The 24,184-nt window shown below is 38.6% G+C and overlaps 1 protein-coding gene across 6 annotated transcripts in view; it reads right to left on the bottom strand.

Annotated features, from left to right (window-relative positions):
* Positions 1-24,184, bottom strand: part of ST18 (ST18 C2H2C-type zinc finger transcription factor) — a 75,682-nt gene that overhangs the window by 21,830 nt on the left and 29,668 nt on the right. For 2 of the 6 annotated variants that reach the window (XM_062568235.1, XM_062568236.1), the window contains 7 exons: positions 22,870-23,670; positions 19,832-19,966; positions 17,900-17,990; positions 16,160-16,264; positions 14,531-14,736; positions 11,271-11,482; positions 1,988-2,233 (listed from right to left, as the gene is read on the bottom strand). In XM_062568235.1, the coding sequence (XP_062424219.1) occupies positions 1,988-2,233; positions 11,271-11,482; positions 14,531-14,736; positions 16,160-16,264; positions 17,900-17,990; positions 19,832-19,966; positions 22,870-23,670 (1,796 nt within the window). The remainder of the gene's footprint in view (positions 1-1,987; positions 2,234-11,270; positions 11,483-14,530; positions 14,737-16,159; positions 16,265-17,899; positions 17,991-19,831; positions 19,967-22,869; positions 23,671-24,184) is intronic. The other 4 variants (XM_062568238.1, XM_062568237.1, XM_062568239.1 and 1 more) reach the window with 4 other exon arrangements.

Genomic DNA, 24,184 nt, shown 5'->3' with positions numbered 1-24,184 from the left:
CTAGTTATTTCTCAGTGCTTTCCTTTTGGAGAGATTTTGAGCTTTTTCCAAATTCAAAAATTTTTTTTTAAGGGGGCATCTGGACAGGCTATTTCACTGAGAGAGAGAGAGACAATATTTTCTGGAAATTACCACCAAAATTAAGCAACTGTTGTGCATATGAACCGGATAACAAAGAATTAAAAATAGATATAATCACTCATTTTCTTTGCATAAGGATAACTGCCAGTCTTTGATTTGCAAAACAGAGCCTCTGGCCCGTAGACCACTGGACATGTCAATGCTCTCTGGGATCAGAAAAGCTCAGAACAGAGGTCTGGGGCCAGAACCTTGATTAAGGACAAACTGCGCGCTATCAAAGCACTGAATGCAAGGGCAAGGACGCCTGAACGTGGATCTGAATGTCCTTCTGGGTAGTTCGCCAATGCCTCCGGCCATGCCGAGGGAAGCGGCCAGCCAGCCCTCTCGGCTCTGCAGAAGTGGAGAGAGGAGCAGGGCGATGCCGAGGTGCGCCTGCCATAGCTCTCGCGCTGAGCCACGCTGGCAGCAGGGAGGAGGATCGGCACTACGGGCCCCCTGCCAAGTCTGCGAAACCAATTGATCGCCTGCAGCAAGGCGGTTTTTCTCAAAGCTGGATATACCCGCTCAATATGCGGCATCGCGAGGCTCCATCACGGGGAAGGGTCTGACTCCTCAGTCTATAAACCACGCTCCAAAACCTTGTTATAAAAGGATGATTCTTGACCCAGTGTTGACAGATATTTTTATTCACTCAACCAAAATATATTTTCTTTCGAGGTATTTTTGAAACTGGAGGCCTGAATCTCGTAACTCTAGATTTATCCTCGTCTCTCACTTATAAAGTGCCAGTTCTGGTATCTGAATAAAACTAAAATTTTGTCTGAACAAAATGATATCTGAACAAAAACAGTTGTAAAGTTCAAGTGCTATTATTTGGTATTCAAAAAAGGTGATGAGAAAAGGTATATGAAGCTGAACAAAAATTCAAATTGGGACATCTCTGAGTCTGCTTCAGAAAGTTATCACTGAAGCTCATCTATGTTAATTAGCAAGATTTCATTTAATTAGCCTTAAAAGGTACTGATGGACTGTTCCTTCCTCATTTAACAAAAATGCGAGTAATCTACACTCTGACAGCAAGAGAAAAATATAAAACTTGTCTGTAAAATTAAAAAAAAAGGAAAGAAAAGTAAGGGAATAAGAGACTATGCTGCCATATTACCAACATGGGATAAATGCATATAAAAGGGCAAAACAGAAACAAAAATAAAATCAAGAAAATTATCAGGTTTGAAGAAGCAATCTAGAAAACTAGCCCCAAAAGGCAGAAAGCTGATAAATGGAAATATTTACTTGAATTTAGTTGCTCGTCTTTGGGCCTGCAATTGCATTTTGAAGTTCAATCTTATACATTTCCTAAGACAAGTTAAAAAAGCAAGACACTTGTATATATTAATATACCTTTTCCATGCTGTTTCCTCATGGGATAAACAGCATTAAATTAGTGGAAATTACATATATCGCCCCTTATGCTACTTGTATTTCAAAGCTTTAAGAGTTACTATTTATGAATTTACAGTCTCAGACAGACTTCTGGACCACAAGACTCACTTGTGAGATGTAGACATTGGCAAAGATTTCTTGAAATATGTTAAATGTAAAATAAAAAGTTTTCTACTGAAAGAATATTGTAGGCAAGGCTCTAGGCATGTATTTAAATACCTAGATAACGAGTTATCTAGAAAACAACAAATAGTTGTTGTTTTCTGTCTCTGAAAGTGGGCTCTGAGAGCAGGATTCTTCAGTGAGCAGTGATTTTGTGTGCCATGTCTGAGAGGCCATTAAAGCCAGCTCAATATTCACAAACCTCCACCCTGTGGAAGTCAGTTCCCTTAAGACTGCACTAGACAGGTCATCCCAGAGACCATCATCTGGCCATTCACAAGCTGAGAAGCTGAAAATGTACCTCCTTTTCTTCTTCTTTCCTGCCCTGGGTCTTGCTGTAGTTGATTGGTGTATCCCAGCCTTCCTGTTCGCAAAGAGCCTGGTAGAAAGCTGCATTTACGAGGATACTGCTTGTTTTGAAAGGAGAAGAGGAAGGAGTAGGAAGTGCTGTGCTGGAAGAAGTGAGAGGCATAACTTTGTCTTGGCTTCGATTCTTTTTCATGCTCAAATCCAGAGTGCCATTTTCATCCACTTCTATCTCAGCTCCCTGAGACATGCAACAGGAAACAGAGACATGTTTAGACACAGACATGGTGAGGCTGCAACATAACCATGTGGTGCTTTTAAAGGATAAATGTAAATGCACGCTTTTATTTAAATTTATCTGAATCTAAACCCAGCTTTTCGATTTATACCAGTTAATGTCCAACTCTTAGGCAGACTTAGGAGTACCCTCAGTAATGGTTTCCCTGCTTCTCAGCTTAAATATAGTAAGTAGAATTTAAATAAGATGCCTCTAAATCAGAACCTATACATCCTAAATCTAGTTTTATTTAAAAAAAGTTTAGCTTTAAATCTTCTTGATCTTTTTATTCTTTGAGAGAACTATGACCCCAATTCAGAGTTAAAAGCATTAATGCATTGGTCAGGTCATCACCAGCATTACTGTCCTCCCTTCCCCCCCACCCCAGAAATATTACAACATCTGCATCATGAGGGAAAGAGGGGGTAGGGGAGAAATATGCTAAAAGATATAATAGGAGAAATTTTCATTGGAGTTTCATCCACACTGAAAATAACATATTGCCTTAATCAGTTTGCCTTGGAAATCACTTTTGAACAGGTTTATTACAAAACAGGGGCCAGATTAAGCCACTGAGACACAGGTCTGCACTGAGACCACTACACTGGGAGCCACAGGAAGATCTGTCTTCAGGTTCGGCTTGAAATTCCTGACTCCTCCAGCATGAGCTAACAACCCTTTGCTACTCTGGCCCCCCAGGAGTAGCAGCCTCTGATTGCAGGGGTGTGTAGTGGGGCAAGAGACCCAACTTCTCTTTCCAGGCTGGGAGAACCTCTCAGAAGAACTTCTGCTCACAAGAATGGGCAGGTGCTGCTCAGCTGTTCAAGGCGATAAAGGGAAGGAAAGCTCACTGCTTTGCCTCCCAGTCTGAGCGCAGGAAAAGAATATAAATATCACTTCTTAGAATGACAAAAAGCTCCTGAAAGTGGAACTTACTAGGAAGGAACAAAAATTTCATCTCATGCACTATAGGACTTTGGTAGCATTTACCCTGAGTGGCTTCTGCATTGAAGGAGCAGTCTCTCTCTTTCCCTCTGCTTCCAAACACAGGCCCACATAGGCATGTCCACAGCATCCTTTAAGAAGTTCAGATCCTCTACCCTATCACTTACTAGCGAGATTCTGTTCCTTTATCCTCTTCCCATGGACACTAAACTGGGAATGGAGCCAGAGGTGACATGAAGCTGTTTTACCACCATGAACTTCTCTGTGGCCATTGAAGCTCCTCTATAGCTCCAGTCTACAACTAATTGTTCAGAATGGCCATAATTAAGAGGTTACATATATATATATGTGTGTGTGTATATATATATATATATATATGTATGTAATTGTTCTTGCTATTTCAAATGTAAGAACAGTGACTGGAATTAACATGTAGGTCTTAAGTAGGGAGCAACACCCTCTATTGACATATTGTGTAGAGAGCAATGAGTATAAAATTGATCCTTGCTATGGAAAACAGATATTACATTAGGGGAAGAGGTATATAGCTGGAAGTAAAGAGGTGGCTTCTAGAAGCATATTTGGTAGTCTAGTTGTATGTGTCATTCTGCCTAAGCCAGAAAACAGTCAGAGACTATGGAGATAAATGACAAGATCATAGGAAGGCTAATTTATCAAGTAATATACATGTAGAATGCTATAATTAATGCTACTCTGTGTCTTCCTGCCATTGTCATCATCTCTCTTCCTTATTAACATCACCACAAAGCTCAGAGATCAGTTGGGAATTTGGGGCTAGATGTGTTAGGTGTTGTGTAATTTAAAAGATGTTAGTATAAGCCTAGATTCAGCCTTTCTGTCTTCAGTAATATAAAAGTAAACCTGTTGCATAAGGAAATCACTTAGAATCTCTCTAGAAAATGGGAAAGAGATAGATATGACCAGAGGGCAAGTTTTTCCATCCTTCTTAGACGTCTTAGGAAAGGATGGGAAACTCTCAAAAAGACTACCTTTCTCTTTCTTCCCATCAAATACTTTGGGAGATTAATTGTTAGCCTAAGGTTTAGATGGTTAAATATTAGGGCAGTGAGAGCTATCCTTACTTGAGGATCTTAAAAACAATTATAGCAAAACAGGGAATTCTTCCTCTGTGCTGACAATGTGACCGGGCCACCTTGGTTGGCCTGAAGGCACAAGCTTCCTTCATGCAGCCTTCTCTTCTACCATAGTCAGTGGTGACACATTTAAAGGTGAAATGCAATGAAATGCAATAGATGAAATCTTCTCAACCAGAAGGTAAATGTTGGTAGAAAATGAAAATTGAGGATCCAGTGATCTGCCCTCGCTCAGGGATACTAATTCCACTTTGTAGCCATGGGCCCAAGACAGATGCCCACCTAGACTGAAACACCACCAAGCCATCTGCTTGTTCCTAATTCAGAAACTCAGACACCTCTTGTTTTGGCTTCTCCTGCATGAGGAAGTTCACATTTTCAATTGCACAGCTTAGAGAGAGACATGCTTTATTATATTTATGGGAAGTAAATACACTTCTAATATGTTCATACTAAGACGCTTTGGTTATATCTTTCTGCCCCTTTTTAGTAAATAGTTTAATCTCCTGTGATAGTTTTAAGCCCTGAATTTGACAGTGCAGCTTATCCTGGATAATAACTTCGCATCCACAACATCTTATGCCATCTGTATAATATCAAATACATTTTTATACCAGCATTAATAAACCTTAGTTACAAAAATCCAAGATATTAACTATATCAGTGCCAACTGCACACTCCAGGATCTGACGATATAGCTGTGCCATGATCACCCGAGTGTTTTTTTGGCTTCATAGTTGATATGTAACTATAGCAATGAAACAGAGCTACAGTAATCAAGTTTAATGACCAATGTAAAGTAAAATGCTAAATATTGTAGTTGCTGACATTTTTCATAATAAAAAAACTTGGGTTAAGTCTGCACAACCAACATTCACATAAAATTCCAGACCTCTGTGACAGATGGCTTAGAAAAGGAAGCCATGTGACTGGGCTGCAGTAGTTTTATAGTGCGAAACCATAAATTGTGCAGTTTCTCCGTCACTGACAAAATACCAACTACTCAGAAGGCAACAGCAACAACAACAACAACAACAACAAAGACCAAAGCAATCACAGTTCCCTCCCAAATGAAACTGTTCATAGAAAAATATCAGGAAACTTCTATTGTCTCTGAGAAATGGATACAATTAGCAGCATCGAGGATCTTTGAGTGATGAGCAGAACATTTACTAATGTGGGTATTTACAGATTCTTCAGCACTTTCCTGAAATTCACACAGAAGTTGGGTTGTCCAACGCGTGAGAAGGAAAGGCTGGGTTGTGTGTTTGTGAAGTAGCATACAGATGGGGTTTAAGTGAGCTCACAGATGCACGGAACAATTAAATATAGTCATGGAAAAATATCCTCTTTTGCCCATCATAGGATGGATCACACGTTTACAGCATGGCTTTTTATTCAGAACAGTATAAAATAGCTATCACTTTGCTGCATTCATAGTAAACTCCAAATGGCAGAGCAAAAAAAAGAGAATGGTCAGAGATACTGTTCCAGTTTTCGTTCCTACTCTCATCCCACCCTCCTCTCAATATGTCTCCTTTGCTTGTTTTGCCACATTTATTTTTACATTAATTTTAAAATGGAACTAAAAAGACAAGAATGGCAAAAAATGCTAGAACAATGCTATGGCATAGGGAAAGAAAATGGCATTTACTATGCCTAGCACAGACTTGTAAGGGCTGTGTTCTCAGTAAGGGCCAGATCTTACTGCTGTTGATTCTGGTGCATGTTAGAACAGGCCTATATTTATCCATGTAACATGATAATATTTAACATATTAAATATAACTATCAAAACCAATTTAAATTGTTCTAATTCTTCCATAGAAATGTAAGTAAAATAAAGGTGTAAATTTATGTTATTATTTCCTAACTTATATCGGTTTACAACCGTGTAATCTTTGAAGCCTGACTTTGATCTCATTTACATTTACACTGGTGTAAACCAGGAGAAAAGTCACTGAAGCTATGAAACAAAATCAATGAGGGTGAGAGGAGAAACACAGTGATTGAATTCAGGTTAGTCCTTATCTACTCCCACATCAGTGACAGTGTAATCACTCCCACGGCTTTTACAAGCAGCTGGGAAAAGGAGTTCAGTATGAAAAATGAGTGAAAAATGACTGAAGGCTGTTTTCTTTATTCCAGGATCTATTCAATGAAAAGATAAGGTACAAGCAGTACTCTACAATGAATATCTATCTAAAATGAAAACTAGTAAAAATTTGCATACAAAGAATAGTCTCTATCCATGTCTCTATCCACCTTAAGTACTTTGAACTCAAAAGTCAAGCTTTTTCAGCATTCTTTATTTTATAAAATAAATATAGCAGAACTGTAATTCAGGTCTTTGAACTGCATCACCTAAGACAATAGACTGTTGTTTTTATGATAAATTACTCCTGCATTTTTTCATATGCTTTTGGTTCATCCAATAGCTCACAACATTTAATACTCTGCAGTGTGTCTCAAGTAATGATTGCAAGTTAAGCTTTATCTCATAGCTGGATCAGAAAGAGTGAATTATTGCATCTGCATGAATCTTATTTCAAAGCGGTGGCCTTAGGGAGATTGTATCATAACATGTAAGGAGTTTTATGTATTCCTTGGCTGACATCAGCCACAGCACTAGTATTAAGTCCAGAAGAACAACATTACTAATGATTTTGCTTTCCCAAATGCAGTTCAGTCTTGTTCTAAAAGTGCAAAAGGGCCCTTCAGTTCTGGCACTGGGAATAACTCTTGAACTAATTTGTTGCCATGTGTACTGCTCTCAGTGCAACTCCATTCAGAAGAGTACAACCTTTCTACTAATAATCCTCAAAAAATATATGCATTTGGTCCACCATTCTTCAGACTTACATTCAGACAATTGAGTTCTTCTGCTACTGTAAGTGTAGATATTTTTTGTTGAAATGAGAGTATTTGTAATTGCCCAGCAATATTTGAGACACAAATGAAGTCACAACTTCTGCCCAGAGCAATTCACAAATTAAAAAAAGACTGCCAAGAGTATACTCAAGGAGCAACAAGCACAGCAGTACAACAGGATGGCACCTAGCGATAATCCTGGCTGATTTTTCATCCTGTATTTAGGCTTTACAATATTTGGAGTAAAGACATGTCTGACAAATGTGCTGAGCATTAACTACATTGTTGAAATAACTGATGTAATTATCACTATCATTGATATCCAAGAATGGAGAGATGACATAATTTTGTTCAAAAACAGAATATGAACCTTAAACATTTTTAGCAAGTCTCTCTCTCTCTCTTTTTTTTTTTTTTTTTTTTTTTTTTTGTTTTCTTTCAAGGCATAGTGTGCATATGCCATTTTGTCTAAACAGGTGGGAAAAACACCAAAACATTCAACAAAATGTTTGGCAAGCCGTAGTGATCAGGATACAGATGAACTGTATTGCTTGCAACTACCTCTGTGAGTAGTGAGTGTGGTAAGAGTTGTAAATAGGGAAGATCTCGGGATGTTACAATGTAGACTCTAGCACTGTGCTAGAAACTGTGGGCTAATTTGGCTTTTAAGGGAGTTCTTTTATTGGCTTCAATAGGAGTTGAATGAAATTACATAAGCTGAAAATGAGATGCAGCCTGCGAGAGACAGGTTTGGGTTAAAGACTGCACGAGAATTGTCTGACCATGGTTATATTCAGGGGAACAGTCTACTACAGTTCTGCACCTGTGGTCTTAGATAAAATAACAAGGATATTAAATATTTTTCAAAATCATATCATCAAGGTATCTTATGATCTTAGCATTTTGTAGACAGCTGATAGATAATTCACAGAGAAAGCTTAGGTTCCATTTTATTTTGACAGTCCAGTCCAGAATAAATTTGTTCATAAAATTATTTAATTTCTAAAATCAGAATTTTTGTATAGTTATATCTGGCAGATCATCTTTGCACATGAATTCTTTTTTGTGAAGTTTCGCTTATGAACAGCATGCTAGTGTGCAATGTGATTTCTCTATCCTTGCTACCATTTTTCCTGTCTCCGGTTCTCCCTTTTGAGCTGATGTGTAGAAAATATGAGAACATTTCTTAATATATATGAAAATCTATTAAATTCATGAAAGTTGAAAGAGTGGTTTAAAAAAAACAGTCATTTTTTCATTTAAGTATTGGCTATAATAACTGGGAAGTGATGAACATTCAAGGTAAAAAGTCAAACTTTTCTTAAAAGATGGAAAACACTTTGGAACTCAGAAAATAAAATTTGAGAGACAGAAAGAAAAAAAAAAAAGACTTTGGGAAAACACTTGTGCTAAAAAAAATGTTTTGGTGTTTTCTCCACCTGTTTAAGCAAGGCGACATATGCACACTGTGCCTTGAGCGAAAACAAGAAAATGACACTTGCTTGAAATGTTTGAAGTTCAAGTTCTGCTTTTGAAACCTGGAAACACAATATTTTTACAGATCTGACAATTGCAAATGAACTTGCAAAAGATTTCCTGCCATATCTTCTGCAGTCCCGTCAGCCCCTGCTCCATCACGCTGGCTCCCATCTGTGAAGCTCGTGGCTTGGATTGGGGGGTGGCTGCCTGATGCTCACGTAAAGAGACAAAACACCTTTTCAAGTCAGGAGCTTTGATCTGCTATAGTATGGTCTACGCTGCGCAGTTTTTCTTTGGCAAACGAACAAAAAGAAATGGGGCACAGGGCAGGGCTGAGGAGATCTGCCATTACGGCACCCCACGCAAGTACTGTCAGACCTGGGGACTGCGTGTGCTATCAAAAACAGAAAAAGAAATCGTTAACTCTGTAGTCATCTCTTGATGCTGTATTATTTGAATATGCACACTGATAAAGGCCTTAGGGGATATTTTTGATGATTAACAAATTTGTAAGATATTCTAGTAGTTAAACATTTATCCCTGTGGCAAATACCATCCATAAAACAATTCAGAAAAATTGATAAATAGATGGTAAATATCTTCTTTTTAAAATAGCCTTTTGCTTCATATTTTAAGATAAGAAAGCCTCTTCACTGAAGACACGGTTTCCAGAGATTTATATCTACAATTTCTCCTTTATTCCTCTGTGATAAAAGTAATAGATAGTTAAAACTAAATAAAAGCAGGGCTTTTTAGTGGTTTTGGCCACTAAATCTTTTTGGGGCTTCTTTGCCTATGTTCTAGCCAGGAGGTAATTCTGATTCTTCTGTCAGATGCTCTGTAGCAGTATGCCCTCCAGAAAGCCTGGCAAGAGTGGAGACAGGCAGACATCAAGATATACAGTTGATTTTCTTTTAGGCTGTATTCCTGGCTGTATGAAAGGAGTAAGCTATATACCCCAAGAGTCTCTCCATATCATTACTATTATGTTTACGTCCACTCAAACCTTTCCCATGATTTGGCAACTATGAAGCAGGTATGGAGGAGAAAATCTTTGGTTTATACCTGGTCCCTTTACTGCTCTTCTCTGGCAAGAAAGGTCTATTGCTGAGGTCAGCCAAAGGCTGTAGCAGCAATTTAATCCAGCCATTGGCATCAGTTTCCTTTTCATTGCTAGAAGAATCCTCTACTGAAGTCCATTGTAAGGAGCTTTCTGCAGTGGATATCAGGGATGAATCTGTCATCTGGGAAAGGTTTCATGTGCATAGTTTGAGATGGATAACGTCTGAGTTATGGGGGATGCACTCTAAAATGTCTACACTGTGGCATTCCTAAACACCCTTTTCAAGATCCAAGACCCTACAAGTGGATATCAAAGGCAGAAAACCAGATTCTTCTGCTTTGCAGAGGTGCAAGATTTGGAATAGGTAATGAAGTACTACACTGCTGTTAAAAGATGTAGTTCTTCACAAAGAATAACAGCTACCCTTTTAGCATGGAAGCCTGAAAAGCTTTGTAGACCAACAGCGATGGAAGCCACCTCTAGCCAGGCTGAGCCTGCTGGTACAACAGACATGGTAGAATGTCACTAGCTTGCAAAGACATAGTTCATCCATCTTTTGGAACACACATCATTACTCAAGTCCCATAGTAGAAAAAAATCTGATATTTTACATCTTGATAAATACATATCTTTTTCCTTCCCATTGATTTCTTCTCAGGTTTTGTAACTGCATCCCCTCATCTACACAAAGCTTTCAAGAGTTTCACTGAAGTGGATCATGTGTGACTGTAATACAAATAATAAACAGTGCTCCTGCAACCATGGTCATCAGAAAAAAGTCTTGTCTATTTTCATCAACAATATACTACTGTGTAATGGCACAGAAAATAAGGCTCCAAGCTCACACAGTACCATTTGTAAATCATAAAGATCTGCAAGGAAATGTAGAGCAGAAACCAGAACATGAAAGCCACACAAACATCTACGATTTTAGGCAGCTTTCCATCATGACAGACTTGCACAAATTATCTATCTCCAAATGCTGCGAGCCTGATTCTCCTCTTTCTCGCTGGTAGAAAGCAGAATTTACTAAAGTCAGTTGTCGCTTCCCTCCCCACACCTTGTAAAGCTGTCACAAGCTCAGAACACATCAGACTCGATAGGTACAGTTTCATTCCATTGCTAGAAATACATCACCTTGATTAATCACATGACTTTTTTAGTAGCCTCCAAAACGATTGTTTGTGACAGGTTTCAGAGGGAGGAAAATTCCCTCTTTAATCAGATCTAATTTATTATCCACTATAAATTATTGCTGGATTTCAAATATCCTTCTCCTTCCCTCCCACAAAACACCCACCTTGTATTTAGGGTTCAATTATGAAGACAGTTAGAACATAATTTCTCCTATTTATTTATTTGCATCAGAATCGGTCACTACAATACCAATTTTTTCTCTGTCTCTCTTCAAAAGAGCATGCAAACAGAAGCCTCCTTTTTGGGTATTTAATGCAGTCACTAACATGAAAGACAGTTTATTCGCACAGTTCAGTAGCTAGCACACCCTCCAGGTTCTTGGACTACCCTACCTTGGCAGACAGACTCTGTGGTTTGTTGGAGAGGATCTCTGCTGCTTCCCTGCAGCGGGTGGAAAGGTTCAGGATAGCAGCAGCTGCTGCTATGTGGGTGTCTTCACTACATTGACCGTAGCTATAAGAGTTGGCATGGCAAGGGCTCTGTGTGTGGGCGCTAGCACTAGGCAGTCGATTAGAAAATTTCACTGGATTTGAAAAATGCTTTGCTGTTGAAGAGAGATTTGATTAGCAATTGCATGTATGCGATTCCTCCCATTAAATAGTTTTCTTTCCCAGACTATAATTTCATACATTAAAATATTCAAAGAATACATTTAAAACAATCCATTTCCTACAGGTTATAAAGGCTTGCTGTAAAAGTGGGTTCAGAAACATGATAATTTGATTTTTACCAGAAAAATACCTTTGCCATATACACCTCTTACAACAAATGCATCTGAGATTTTTTACTCAGATTTTACTCACTGCTTACTCAGGCATTAAAAGCAATGTTGTCCAAGGAAAGACTGAACAAGCTTTAGTGCGTTATCAGTCTTGACCTGATAACACTGGTGGGCAAATACAATTGCAATTGCATCCTTTTAACTGCTTCTTCTTGGAGCTCTGTTGTGAAAAAAAACCCAATGACTTATTCAGTCTTAGCTAAAACCACACTGCTTGCCCTACATAAATGAGTAATTCTTTTATTCAAATTGCTTAGCTTATGGGAGAAAGGTGAACAAGATGAGGCTCTTGAACAAACCGGCAGCAGTCAGATAAGAATATTACCTGTTAGAAATATTCAGTTTTGTTTTCATGAATGTTTTTAGTATTTTAGTACTTTTTACTCTTTAATCAATTAGAAAACCCCAACAATGAACATTCAGAATAAAATTGGTCTTAGCTCACCTTTTTTATATTTGATATCATCTCGAATAATATATAGCTAAATAGATCAGTTAAGAATGAAAAACTAACTTACAGGTGAACAGAAAAGCACTTTCACAGACAGAAGTGGAGTATGTGGTTCTGTGTTTTTCCCTTCATCACTAGCATTTACTCTAAAACAGGTAGAAAGAACTCAGCTCTTTATTCTGGATTTTGGAGTCTGAAATGTCATTAACTGTTGCAGGGAAAACACAGCATCATGATCTCAGCTCTTAGTAAGCAATAATAATTTCTTTTGTCTGTAGCTCTCACAGCACTCTACAAAGATAAACTAAGCAAAATCCAGTTTCTCAGCCTACACCCAGATACACCAAGAACATTTCCTTGTATAGCCATCTGCTCACCATGTAAAGATCTGAGCCCCACTGCTCTGGATCCCCTGGATCCTTTTGCTTTGGCTGAGTACGTTTTAATGCTATGACCTACATGAGACATTGAAGAACTCATCTTTCCTCAAACTTAGGCTGCTCTGAGAAAAATGCTTGTTTGTGTGCACTGACTGTAGCTGAATGTCATATTCAGTTTTTCTAAACACTGGAGGCATCTCAGTGGAGCCTGATCATTTGGCTTTCCCTTTCTTCAGTGCAAATGAAAAAGGATTTTACTTACCCTGCTGTAAAACTGGAGCATGAGCAAGAGGGTCTACATTTTTAGCAGTTACTACAGCTAACTTCAAATGATATTTAAAGAGCAAAAAGGTGCATCTTCCATTACCCACTCTAAAAGACCAAAAAAAGCAGGCTATGAAGGATGTTTGTTTTGCCAACAACTCAAATTTATGAATGCAGAATCCACAGAGGACTAGTGATCGACTTTGGGCTAGTATTTATTTACAGAGGATGCTGAATCAACCTCTACATCACCAGCTTCTTATTGGCAACTTTTGTATAGCTGCGTAGTCAGAACACTCACCTGCTCTTTTACTTTCACCTTTCCATTAAAATAATAGCTGTATGCTGTGCAATCTTTACAGGAACAACATGCTGTAAACTTCAGCCCTGATATACATCATACATAAATTGCATATGTATGGCTTTGCATTTGTATAAAAACATTTCAGTCATTTTTTTTTCCTTGAAATGAACCTGTGAAATAGACATGCATCTGTGCAAAGCGACAGCTAACAGAGACTATTCAATTTTACATACAAAATTGGAAAATCTTCCACCCAAGTAGCTGGCAGTGCACATATTTGCTTACATTTAACAAGCTGATTTTCCAGGCCAGATACATATCTACTTTGCATTTACAATTTTAAATAGATATTTACATATATACAAATACATAGATACATACATACATTTTATACACACACACACACACATTCTTTCTCATATACACTGGCACACACACAGATAAATATATACATACATAAAATTTCTGCTTTTCTGTTCACCTTACTGTGAATGTTCTCCTTTGTTGGGATAAGTGGGATGTATTTTTTTTTTAATTTAATATATTTTTCATCAAAAAACCTAGACAGCCTTTTGCCACATTGCTGAACCCCAATATGGCATAACAAAACCCCTTTTTCCACTGTCCTTAGGGCAACTGAATTGCTTGTTACTTGTAACTCGAGAGTATTTTGTAATGGATAAAATAATGGCAGAATCTTGCTGAAATATCCCATGCAGATTCTGAAGATTATCTGCAATAAGTAATAAGTGTTCACACTGTGATATCTCATTTGTGCAGAGTAATACTCCAGCAAATCTGTAAGTGATGCAAGCAGGGGCAACTCATTGATGTCAGGGAGCTAACAATTTGCTTCACTGGTTATGTCTGTGCTACAAATATGGCATAGCGCAGAAGTATCTGAGATCAAAATGAATTAAATTGAGGCCTGGAAGCAGTGCAGCTGAGGCACATGGTTTTCTAGAAAGCATGAATACCTGTACTGATGGAGCTAAAAGATATCTAAAATGCCTTTTAAAACCCAACTTAGATATCTCTGTACTACTGTTCATAGTGTCTTGTGTAGACATATTCAATGGGACTTCTCATAGCAGCACGTTATCACGTGCATAAAGATATCACAGTTTAGCCAAGGGGGAAAGTGACAGATAAAAAGTAAATCATTCCTTTTTACTCTCCCCTTCCCCTGATAATTGTACTTGGAAGAAAAAGGTGGGGGGGGGAGGGGAAGAAGAAGAAAGAAAGCAAACCTTTTAATCACTAGTGATTATTTTAGCATTCTGGCCACAAGCAGTTACAGAAGCTTCCTATAGAGATTCTTTGAATCTTATAAGATTGAAAGCAGAACAAGCAAGCAAGCAAAGAAAGCCATTTTGCTCATCTTTTAAGATAAAATGGAATTTCAAGCTTACATTCGAGGAACTGGGGTGTCTTTCGTCCTTGCACCACCGGTGCCATTGTGCGTTTGCCAAAGACTTGTGCATCAAAGCTGGCATAATCAAATGGTACTTTCCCAAACTTCTCCTGTTCTTTCATCAGGGTGGCTCTGGAGGATGTGACTGGCTGTGAAGTCCTGTAATTGTACTGAGCTACTTCAGGCTGCTTAGTTAAATTTGTCCTGCAGAGAGAACGAGGAAAAGAATGAGAAAGACGGGAATGGCAAAGCAAGATTATCTTTAAATGACATTTTATTGAAAAATAGGATATAGCTGCATCTCAGTATCAGCAAGTGCTTTTATCACATGTAAAATCTATTAGTAGGTGTATAAAAGGAATATGTAATATAATCATGGGTGATCTAGTGGCCAAAGAGTACTTTGACAAGTTCAAAGTTGTAGTCGTTAAAAAATCTACTATTCTCTAGTAATGCTTGCAGGCTATTTACAAGGAAGATACTGATTTACTTCTAGATTACCACTGTAGGATAGTGTTTCCTTTTCTTTTCTAAAGGTTATCTGGACTTTTGCTAGGCACAAGGCTTGTAGTGTAATGGATCATGACTGTTCTCACTTTACTGTGAATGAATATTATATAAATATAATATAAGGTGATCCAAAATAATTGCCACTGCTATTTGGGAGGAAATAATGATTAGCAATGTGTTATTCCATTTAGCTACTGTTCAGTAACTACTTGTCTTTAGTAATTTCCTAAGGACTTTTCATATGTAGAGTTAAGGCACGTGCAGTTGGCAGACACATGGACATAATATTCTGTAATGGCTCTGAAGGAACCATTAGAGCTGATCATGTCAATAATCCACAAATTAAAGTGTCCCCAAATAGACCTGAATATAATAGGTTGTAATGGTCGTGGTGCCAATGATGTACAAATTATGCATGTCTGTAGGGTCTATATAACTCTTAAACAATTCTGTTGAATTGCTATAAAAATTGTTTCCCCTTTTTGATGCCATTATATAAGAATAAATTAAACTAATTAAACAAATAAACTTAAAATAAAGCAACTAAAAATATGAATTAATTAATGGTGGGAAAACAGAATGAATAGAGTTCTCAACCCTTTCAGATACCTGCAGTGTGTGTGTGTTACACGCCATGCAACTTAGGATCAGTGGAAAATTCCTTTGAAAAGCATGACAAAATAAATGTGCAGCTAAAAGTGTAATAATATCAAAAAAGATCTCTAATCAAGTTTCAATGGCCAAAATATTATAAAGAAACTGTTTTAAAAATGTTTTAAAACATTTTCTCAAGATAGGAGATTTGGTTTACTGGTGAAAGACATTTGAGAACCATTGATCAGGCTACTTACATTGAATTAAGATTTACTAGAATAATTTGATTGCTTTTCAAAAGATATGTATATAGTCTTTTAATGTCAGCCATAGTCCCAAGGACCACCAGAATGTTGCTTGACAATTCTAAGATGTAGTCAAGTTACATATTTTGCAGAGAATCATCTTGCTAAAATGAGTTTACCTCAGTAGCTAAGAACTGAAATGGGTGAAAGATCTGAGGACTGAACAACAGTGTTTATGTAAAAAAACCTTGGAGACACTAGCTGAGGAGGACTCCTACCTGTGAGTCTGATCATAGCACTGTCCAGCTTTTGGAGACTCGAGCTGGTTTTTTTCCTGGGACATTGCCAATTTTTCAGCTGCAGCAATTGGACAACCAGAAAGACTATTAAAAAACAAGGTGGAGAAAAGAAACAAGAAGAAAAATGTTAAAACAAAATTGTAAGTGCAGAAAATGTGTACTGTGGAACGCAATGATTTTGAACCTCTCTGAAGGTCTGTGCACCTATGGGAACAGCTGCTGCTATTTCAGCCCAGATTCATCTGTTTTTGCTCCTTTACGCAAATCTGTGAAACCTCTGTATTTGACGTGAAATACTTGGAAACTAATCATGCAGGAGATTTCCACAGCTCAGCATAGAGGTTTTGTGGCAGGCAAAATTTACCTTTTTATTTATTTTTTTTTTGACAAATGGCATTTATTTTATCTGCAAACCATAGGTATAAGCCTCTCACCAATTAAAAGGAAAGGATTTGGGGAAAAAATCATGTACCTCTGTATATGAATAATGACTGTTACCAACATACACATTTCTGTCATTTACATACATATTTCTGTCATTTCAAGTTATATTTTCTTTTTTTGATTGTTTGTTTTATTTCCAGATTAGAACATGTCTTCTTGTCCTATTAAAGGATTGTTTATGATACAGCTAATGTGCTGCAAAGATGACTGAGGGTTTAAAACAGGAAAAAGAGTGAAAATATTTTTAATTGTTTCTTGCCTTTTTACCTCTTCTATATTCCTGTAGCCAAGCTTGTGACGCCTCTGGTATAGACTTTGCTTTACTTTTTTTGTGTGTTACTGATAGTAACACGATGTGCTAATCCTTGATTTCCTCACACGATAACCAATGAATGAATCAACGAATCATCACCATGTGCTAAGGCGGCTCAAAACTGGAAATCAAATTTAAAAAGAACCACAAATATCCAATCCAACAAGCAAAAGTTATTTTTGACAATTTTCTGCCCCAAGTTTGGCCATAAGATTGAAAATGTATTTTTCTAGAGGAACGACCCTCTAGAAGAACGCCTCTGGAATTATTTGGCTTACTGGCTTCCAGCAGAAAGCAATGTTGACAAGTGCTGTGCCAACAACAGCCATTTGCTGGAGACAGAGCACTTCGCCTCTCTGCCTCACCTGCAGCCCAGCTGCGATTCCCCAGCTGCCTGTCTGGAAGCCTTATCTCAATTTTACTTTCTCCCTGCAGGTAGAAAGTTAAACCGGCAAAAGTGCTCCAGGTGGGAAGCTGACATTCCTGAGGCTAATAAATGGAGTAAGTTTTTACAGACATTCTAAAGTATCCCCCTTAAAATTTCCAATTTTGCTAAAAGTGTGTTGATGGAAAAATCCTGCCAAGGTCTAGCATGTATGTGTGCAAAACACTGAAGCTTTGGTCTCAGCTGGGATTTTCAGATGTAGCAATAACAGCATATTTGTTCATTCATAGGTCATTTACATGACGGTGTTTCACTGTGAACACTGTGATACAGTGGCAGTTCAAATCTCTCCTGTGAAAAAGACTAATGGAGTTTGCCATACTTACTGCTGCAGCCATTTTTGATATAACGAAGTTGAACACAATTATTTGGCTATAAATTATACCAGCTACCCTTGTGGTTCATAGGCATTCGTCAGGGTAGCGTATCACATCTAGCTCCAAGATGTGCTTGTCAATTGACTCTCAGGCACACGCAGGCTTTGAAGCAAACAGGAATAGGAACTGTTCTGATCTACCTTCTGTGTGTGTTGCGATTGCTGTTGACATGTCCTCTTCCGGTGCATCCTGGAGTGGGGCATTTTAAAACATTTTCATGCATGGCAAGAACTAAACAGGAAGAAAAAAAAAATGTAAGTGATAACAACATACATTAATGAAAAATACATACGTTAAAACATATGAACATTCCTTTTTCAGAGTCAGAAGACTTTCAACTTTGTCACACTTTGGCCACAAAAGAACAGGAGAAGCAAAGGACCTACAATGCAGCAAGGCCAATGCCTACAGGATATACCAGTTTATCCCTGCATGGTGGTGGAATAAGTTCCATATACAGGATTGTTTCCAGGGACTTCAAAAGAAGAAAGACGGAAGTTAACACAGATATATGCCATTAGATTTTTTGCCCTCTGTCTCAGACACTATTAAAGTAGTCAGAAAAGGGAGGTCATAGAGGGCCTCAGGCCACACAGCTGTGTTACACATAAATACAGTCTCTCTCTGGCTCAGGGATGCCAAACTCTCAGATTAAGGAAGCCTTTTTATTCCTTGCGCCTGAGTAAGATGATTTGTTCTGAGTAAGTTCCCTTTGAATCTCGGTCCCTTCTAATCACCTGCTCTGTGCTGAACCCACTTTAGATCAATCGGTCATGCCTCCAAGCAGCAGCTGACAGTCATGCCAACAGAAGTCATCACAGAGACAGCTTCACAAGCAGTGAATACAACCTGTTGAATGTACATTTCTTACGTCCTTTGATGTGGATTGTCTTTACCAATGGTAGATGAATATCTGTATAATACAGAATATATCTTTGTACATCTTCCCTCATGCCTTCTGTGCTGCATTACCCCTTAGGTGCACTGTGCTTCAGAAGGACTGATTGTCCAGTCAACTGGTTTGTTCTGTCAAGAACCAAATCTTGGTTACAGATAATTATTTTTTAGCCAGCAGGACAGATGATATCTGATTGGAAGTGTGATAATTAAAAAGGACTTGTTTTTAAAAAAGTTAATGTTGCTATGGCCTTCCAAAAGCAGCAGCCTGCTTAATTCAACAGATGTTTCCATAAATACAGTTTAGTACCAGATTTTTAAAAAGAGAGATCCACAGTTAGGAACAGGACTTTGGTAAAGTGCAAGTATTCTTCTAATTTGCTGCTATGTATACCACTACAAAAAAAACCATCCAACTGACTAGGTTATTCAAATGCATAGTTTCACATTACATTTTTGATTATTATGTATCATTTCATTGTATCATATCACAAGATGACACACATGCACAAACGAATGTAATCAGATCAGCACAGTTAGAAATAAATGTGGAATTGAGGCTACAGTGGCCATACAAAGGTTAGCATCATACGGAGTCATAAGAGAGGGACATGCTGTGGATCAAGGCTGGGATCTTTTCTCCTTGAACTTAAAGATGTAACCTCCTTGAGCTGAGAATTAAGGACAACATCCGAAACAGCTCTGAACAAGCATGTCCTAGGCCTCTAATTATTGGAAATTGGAAAACAGCAGCCTGGGTTGGTGCATGACTGCAGCAAATCGGGTCATAGTTCTGAAACAAGGGCAGGTACGTGCTCTGTGCACTATGCCTTAGCAAGGCATGGCCAAACACGATCAAGAGGATAGATAGGGCTACAGCAGGTAGGTCTGCTGGCAGCATGCAGATAGCTGGTCTGTGGTCTTGTTATTCCCTGGCCATTTGAGGAGCCAAGTACTATTTGCAATGCTTCTGATAAGTAGTGCTTAGAGTTTCACAAGTGTGGGAAGTAGGACGTGACTAAGAGCTGGAGGGCAAAGACGGTGTGACAGCCTCTCCTTCAGCCTCATTCTGCAATCTCACCCAGAATATCTACATTTCTTTTCCAGCATGAGTACACATGACCCAGGGTGCTGAGTCAGATCCAGTTGCTGCCTGGACTGCGGGTGATACTCACTTTCTAGTGGCACTCTAACTTTATGTGGACAGCCTGAGAGACTGCGGTGGTGAGGGTACAGCCCAGTCACATGCCCTGTGCCATCACATCCTGGGATGGGACATTTGGTTTCTCTCTTTTCAGGCCTGGGTGAATCTGCAAAGAAATCAGATAAGGATTTTGTTTGGTTGTAGACCCAGCCTGCATTCAACTGAATGATCTTAGCAGCTTGATAATATTTCTTTTGTACATCAGATGCAATTCCTAGAAAAGGCTTCAACAGAGACTTAAGCAATTTAAGTATTCCTTTAGGTCTTCATAGTGTCCTTTAAACAACAGCTCCCCCATCCTACGTCATTTATGTGCTAAACTATATTGCTTTAGGATTGCAGTGTCATTTATTCTATTCAAAGCCTCAAACAGGACACAAGCCACAATCCAATAAGCCAGAAAACTGGCAGCATCAACCAACAGCCAGATCTATAAAGGAATAAATAAAAAAACAGAAACAATCTTTTACTCTGTTAATGTCAGACTCCAGGAAGCCAGGCTAACCAAATAAAAGCTGAGGTTCGAAATAAACAAACAAACAAAAAGCGTTTCAACCAGAAGCCATTCCTTAAATATCGCAGATCTCTAGGCTGGGAGTTCTTTGTTAGGAAACTGAATACGTGCCACTTTACATTTGAGAGGCAAGGCAGGCAGTTCCCTCTGGTACACACGGCAATATCGCTTTGTGGAGCAGCCCACAATGACAGCGAAAACATGGAGCAGCCGATACCCTTTCAAAGGGCAGGTCTCAGCCCAGTCCCACAGCTACCACCCTGCGACGACCACAGTGCATTCCCAATTTTTGCTTCAAGCACCTAGAAATGTGCAAGAAGCACCAGTCAGAAGGCTTTTATTTGATTTCCAAGGTGGGATCAAAAAGTCTGGGAGAGAAAGGCATGAATCCTGGTCCACAAATTCTCTTGGGAGAAATATGCGGGAAGTGGCCGCATAAATTGCTGAGGATGTTTTAGCTCAATCTGTGATTGGCTGCCAACAACTTTCAGCACGGAGGGAGAAAACAGCTGCAGCCAGCGCAGGGAGCAGCCTCCTTCAAGCACATGCTGTTGGGCTCCACGCAGAACGCGCTTAGGGACGGGATCACCAGAGACAGCCGAAGGTAAAACGTCCTGGCAAGCCTCTAGGTTAAAAAAACCAAAAACAAAACCAAAAGAAAACAAGGAGGAAAGAAAGAGTGAACATCAAGAGGAGACCCCAAGCCAAGAATCACTGCAAATGGAAAGTGAGGAGTCCAGACTCCTCCTTTGAAACTCTTTGCTGCAACGGTGCAGAAAATGAAGAGGGATCCTAAAAAAATGATTTAATTTTCACTCCACTAACTGGAGAGGTTTATCATTAAAATCATGGAAAAAATGTACATTTAAACCATGTTTATTTGATATAGGATCCAAGAAAGAAAATTAAGACCTGAAAAAAGATGATGCGTTTTCAGCACCAAAAATAAAGAACAGTTAATTTTCTAATTGAAATAATTTCTGTGCCTGACACTACACTGACTAAAATCATACAACGTTTACACAACCTGAGGAAAGCCCATTTTTTCCTCCATGAATGAATGCTACCTCTGGATTAACTTGCAAACTATAGTTAATAATAATATGAGGTGACTCAGGAAGGGCCAAATTCCGCCATGCTCATCATCACTACTTCTTCCTGTGTGTGCTGTAGGAAAGTCACATTGACTCCAATGTGACCCCTGGTAAACAAAGCTGGTCTCAAGATAAGAAAAGGTATCTGTAAGATTCCTGCACAGATCGCAGTCATCTGAGCAAACAAAGGTCAATGTAATTTAGCAAGGAGGTAAGCTAATATCTTGCATATACAGCTTAAGACATGTTAATGAAATGACTGTTTGAGACAGAAAAGGCAGATACATGCATACACTATCTTATTGCTACAGAAAATGTTGCATACTTGGAACTCCTTAAAAAACATCCCAGTTATCTTAGACAGTAAATACCTTAAATAACTAAACTACTGTAATATATATATTTAATATATATATTTTATTTTATATATATATATATATAAAATATAAAAGAGTAAATATATGGACTATTCTAAAGTAACACTAGAAATACCAGACTAACTCTATTTGTTTATCAAAGGCAGAAATTGCAACGATGCTGGGGTGATCTCACTATATCAAGTGAGTCAAGTGAGTCAAGTGAGCAAGTCAAAAAGGGAAACTCAAAGGGCAAATGTAGGTATTGTTACCTACTACAGCAGGAATGTGCTTATAAAATGACATCTTTTGATGTTCTGTAATTATCCTCAGTCAAGGAGTTTCATACCCCACAACCCACTTTACAAATCAAACCCAAATTTTTTATAGCTCTACTTCTGGAAGCCTGATTAGATGCTGAAAATGGAGCTATGTTCCTATGGCCTAGTGGGATTTCACAAACTATCAGAAACAATAAAGATTTTGGAACTTATTGGCAATTCTGCTGATGGTGAATGAGGCAGAAGAGGCACAGCTTGTGCTCTCCTGGCTCTGAAATGCTGGCTACAGTAAAATGTAATGTTGATATGTGAAGGAGACAGAACTCAGAAAACACAGGTCTTAGAAATAAGATGGTATGTTTGGAAGGGGCCAGTTTTTCATCGTAACTTTTCCTTGCCTTCTCTCTTGGCTGCTGAAATTCAGGAGGTATGTATTACTGCTCTATGGAGGAAGAGGAGGAGGAACAGGGGAAGGAGGGGGTGGGAAGAGGAAGAGGAGAAGGAGGAGGAGGAGTGTCAGTGCCAGCTACACAGCCCTTTTAGTAGCCATTACCGATCATTTCACATAGTGGTTTGGCAAGAAGCCAAGTACCTAGTGTTTAACCTGGTTAGATGTAAGGCACTAGAGTGAAGGTATGTAATTAACAAAATTACCAGCTAAATTCCAGATTCTTAACTGTTGCTATAAAACCTCTCTCAGAATCCTCTATCAGTCATAGGATAAATGCTTAAACCAGTAAGAACAGCCAAAAATACTTCCTTACGTTTGTTGCTAAATATCTGTCTCCCACCAATGTCAATAACTTTGGTTTGTCTCCTTTCCCCTGCTAGATGCTCCAGAAGAAACCTATCCAGTTCTTTGTAGGTGCTGTGAAACACATGGCCTTGCTCTGCCTGCAGAGCTATCGCTTGTTCGAGCAAACTCAAGTTCCCTTTTGTCTTGTCCAGATCAACAGACACTTCTGTAGTTTCTGACAGGCACTCGTTGTCATCTTCCTCGCTCTCAGGGAAGGGATTCTGAATTCTCTTCTCAAAAGAGTCTGCGTGAGACTCCTGGGGTGCTCTTAGTTCTGTTTCTGAGTCACAAACTGTTTCACAAGGGCCAAATTCTACTTCTTCCTTCTTAATTTCCGGGACTTCCAGGATGCTCGGCTGATTACACTCTACAATATATTTCCGAGTTGTTACATGGGGCTTTACATTAGTTTCTTCTGAAAAATTTGAGGAGCTGTCCCACTCGTTGTCCATAATTTCAGAGGTACTTTCATTTTCCTCAGATGAAGAGTATTTTGGGTCAGAAACACCAGTCTTTTCCTTTCCTTCAGTAGAGTTAATCATGTAACATTCATCAGTGTCATCATTTTCTGTTTTTAAGGAGTGAAGGCCGCTATCAATTAGATTTTCCATCACTGCTTGGTTGGGTGCATCCTTTGCTAATTTTCCCATGTTCGTCAAAGATTTGGCCATGGCATCTTGGTAGGCGGTGTAGTTATCTTTCCTTTGACTGGAATTTTCTTGCCCACTCATATGAGAGGTTTCCTCAGATGATTTTGCAGTATTTTCTGCTACATTGGAAAAAAGCAAGAGAAAAACATGTAAGAATAACTGCTTTTGGTATGTTGTAGAATTGATACGAAGTTATTTATTTGCCAATTTCCATTTCTTTACTCAAAGGTACTCTGAAACGATCATAGGCACCACAGCTACATCTAAAATGACTGCAGCATCAAGAAAAGCCCGTCTGAGATTATATCCACTTTATGCTATAGCTCCAAAGCTATATGAGAAATAAACGTGTTGTTGTTTTTCTCTGATGGTAAAAGGACATATATTGTCTTAGAACACACACACATTCATATAAATACAATGCAGTAAAAATATAGGATACATATAGTATGCATACGTACACACACACACAGACACGCACACACACATTTTCAAATTCCTTTATATTTCACTTCTCTCTCATCTAAGATTCCCAAATATTTCCCCAAAATAGACCCCTAATTACTTTTCAAATCATTCCAAACCCTATGAAAGACCTTGATGGAAAAAGCTCAATACTTTACAAAGGGCAAG

Source organism: Rhea pennata, chromosome 2 (genome assembly GCF_028389875.1).
Source record: "Rhea pennata isolate bPtePen1 chromosome 2, bPtePen1.pri, whole genome shotgun sequence".
In the NCBI taxonomy this organism is placed as follows: domain Eukaryota; kingdom Metazoa; phylum Chordata; class Aves; order Rheiformes; family Rheidae; genus Rhea; species Rhea pennata.
This window is presented reverse-complemented; position numbering and strand designations above follow the sequence as displayed.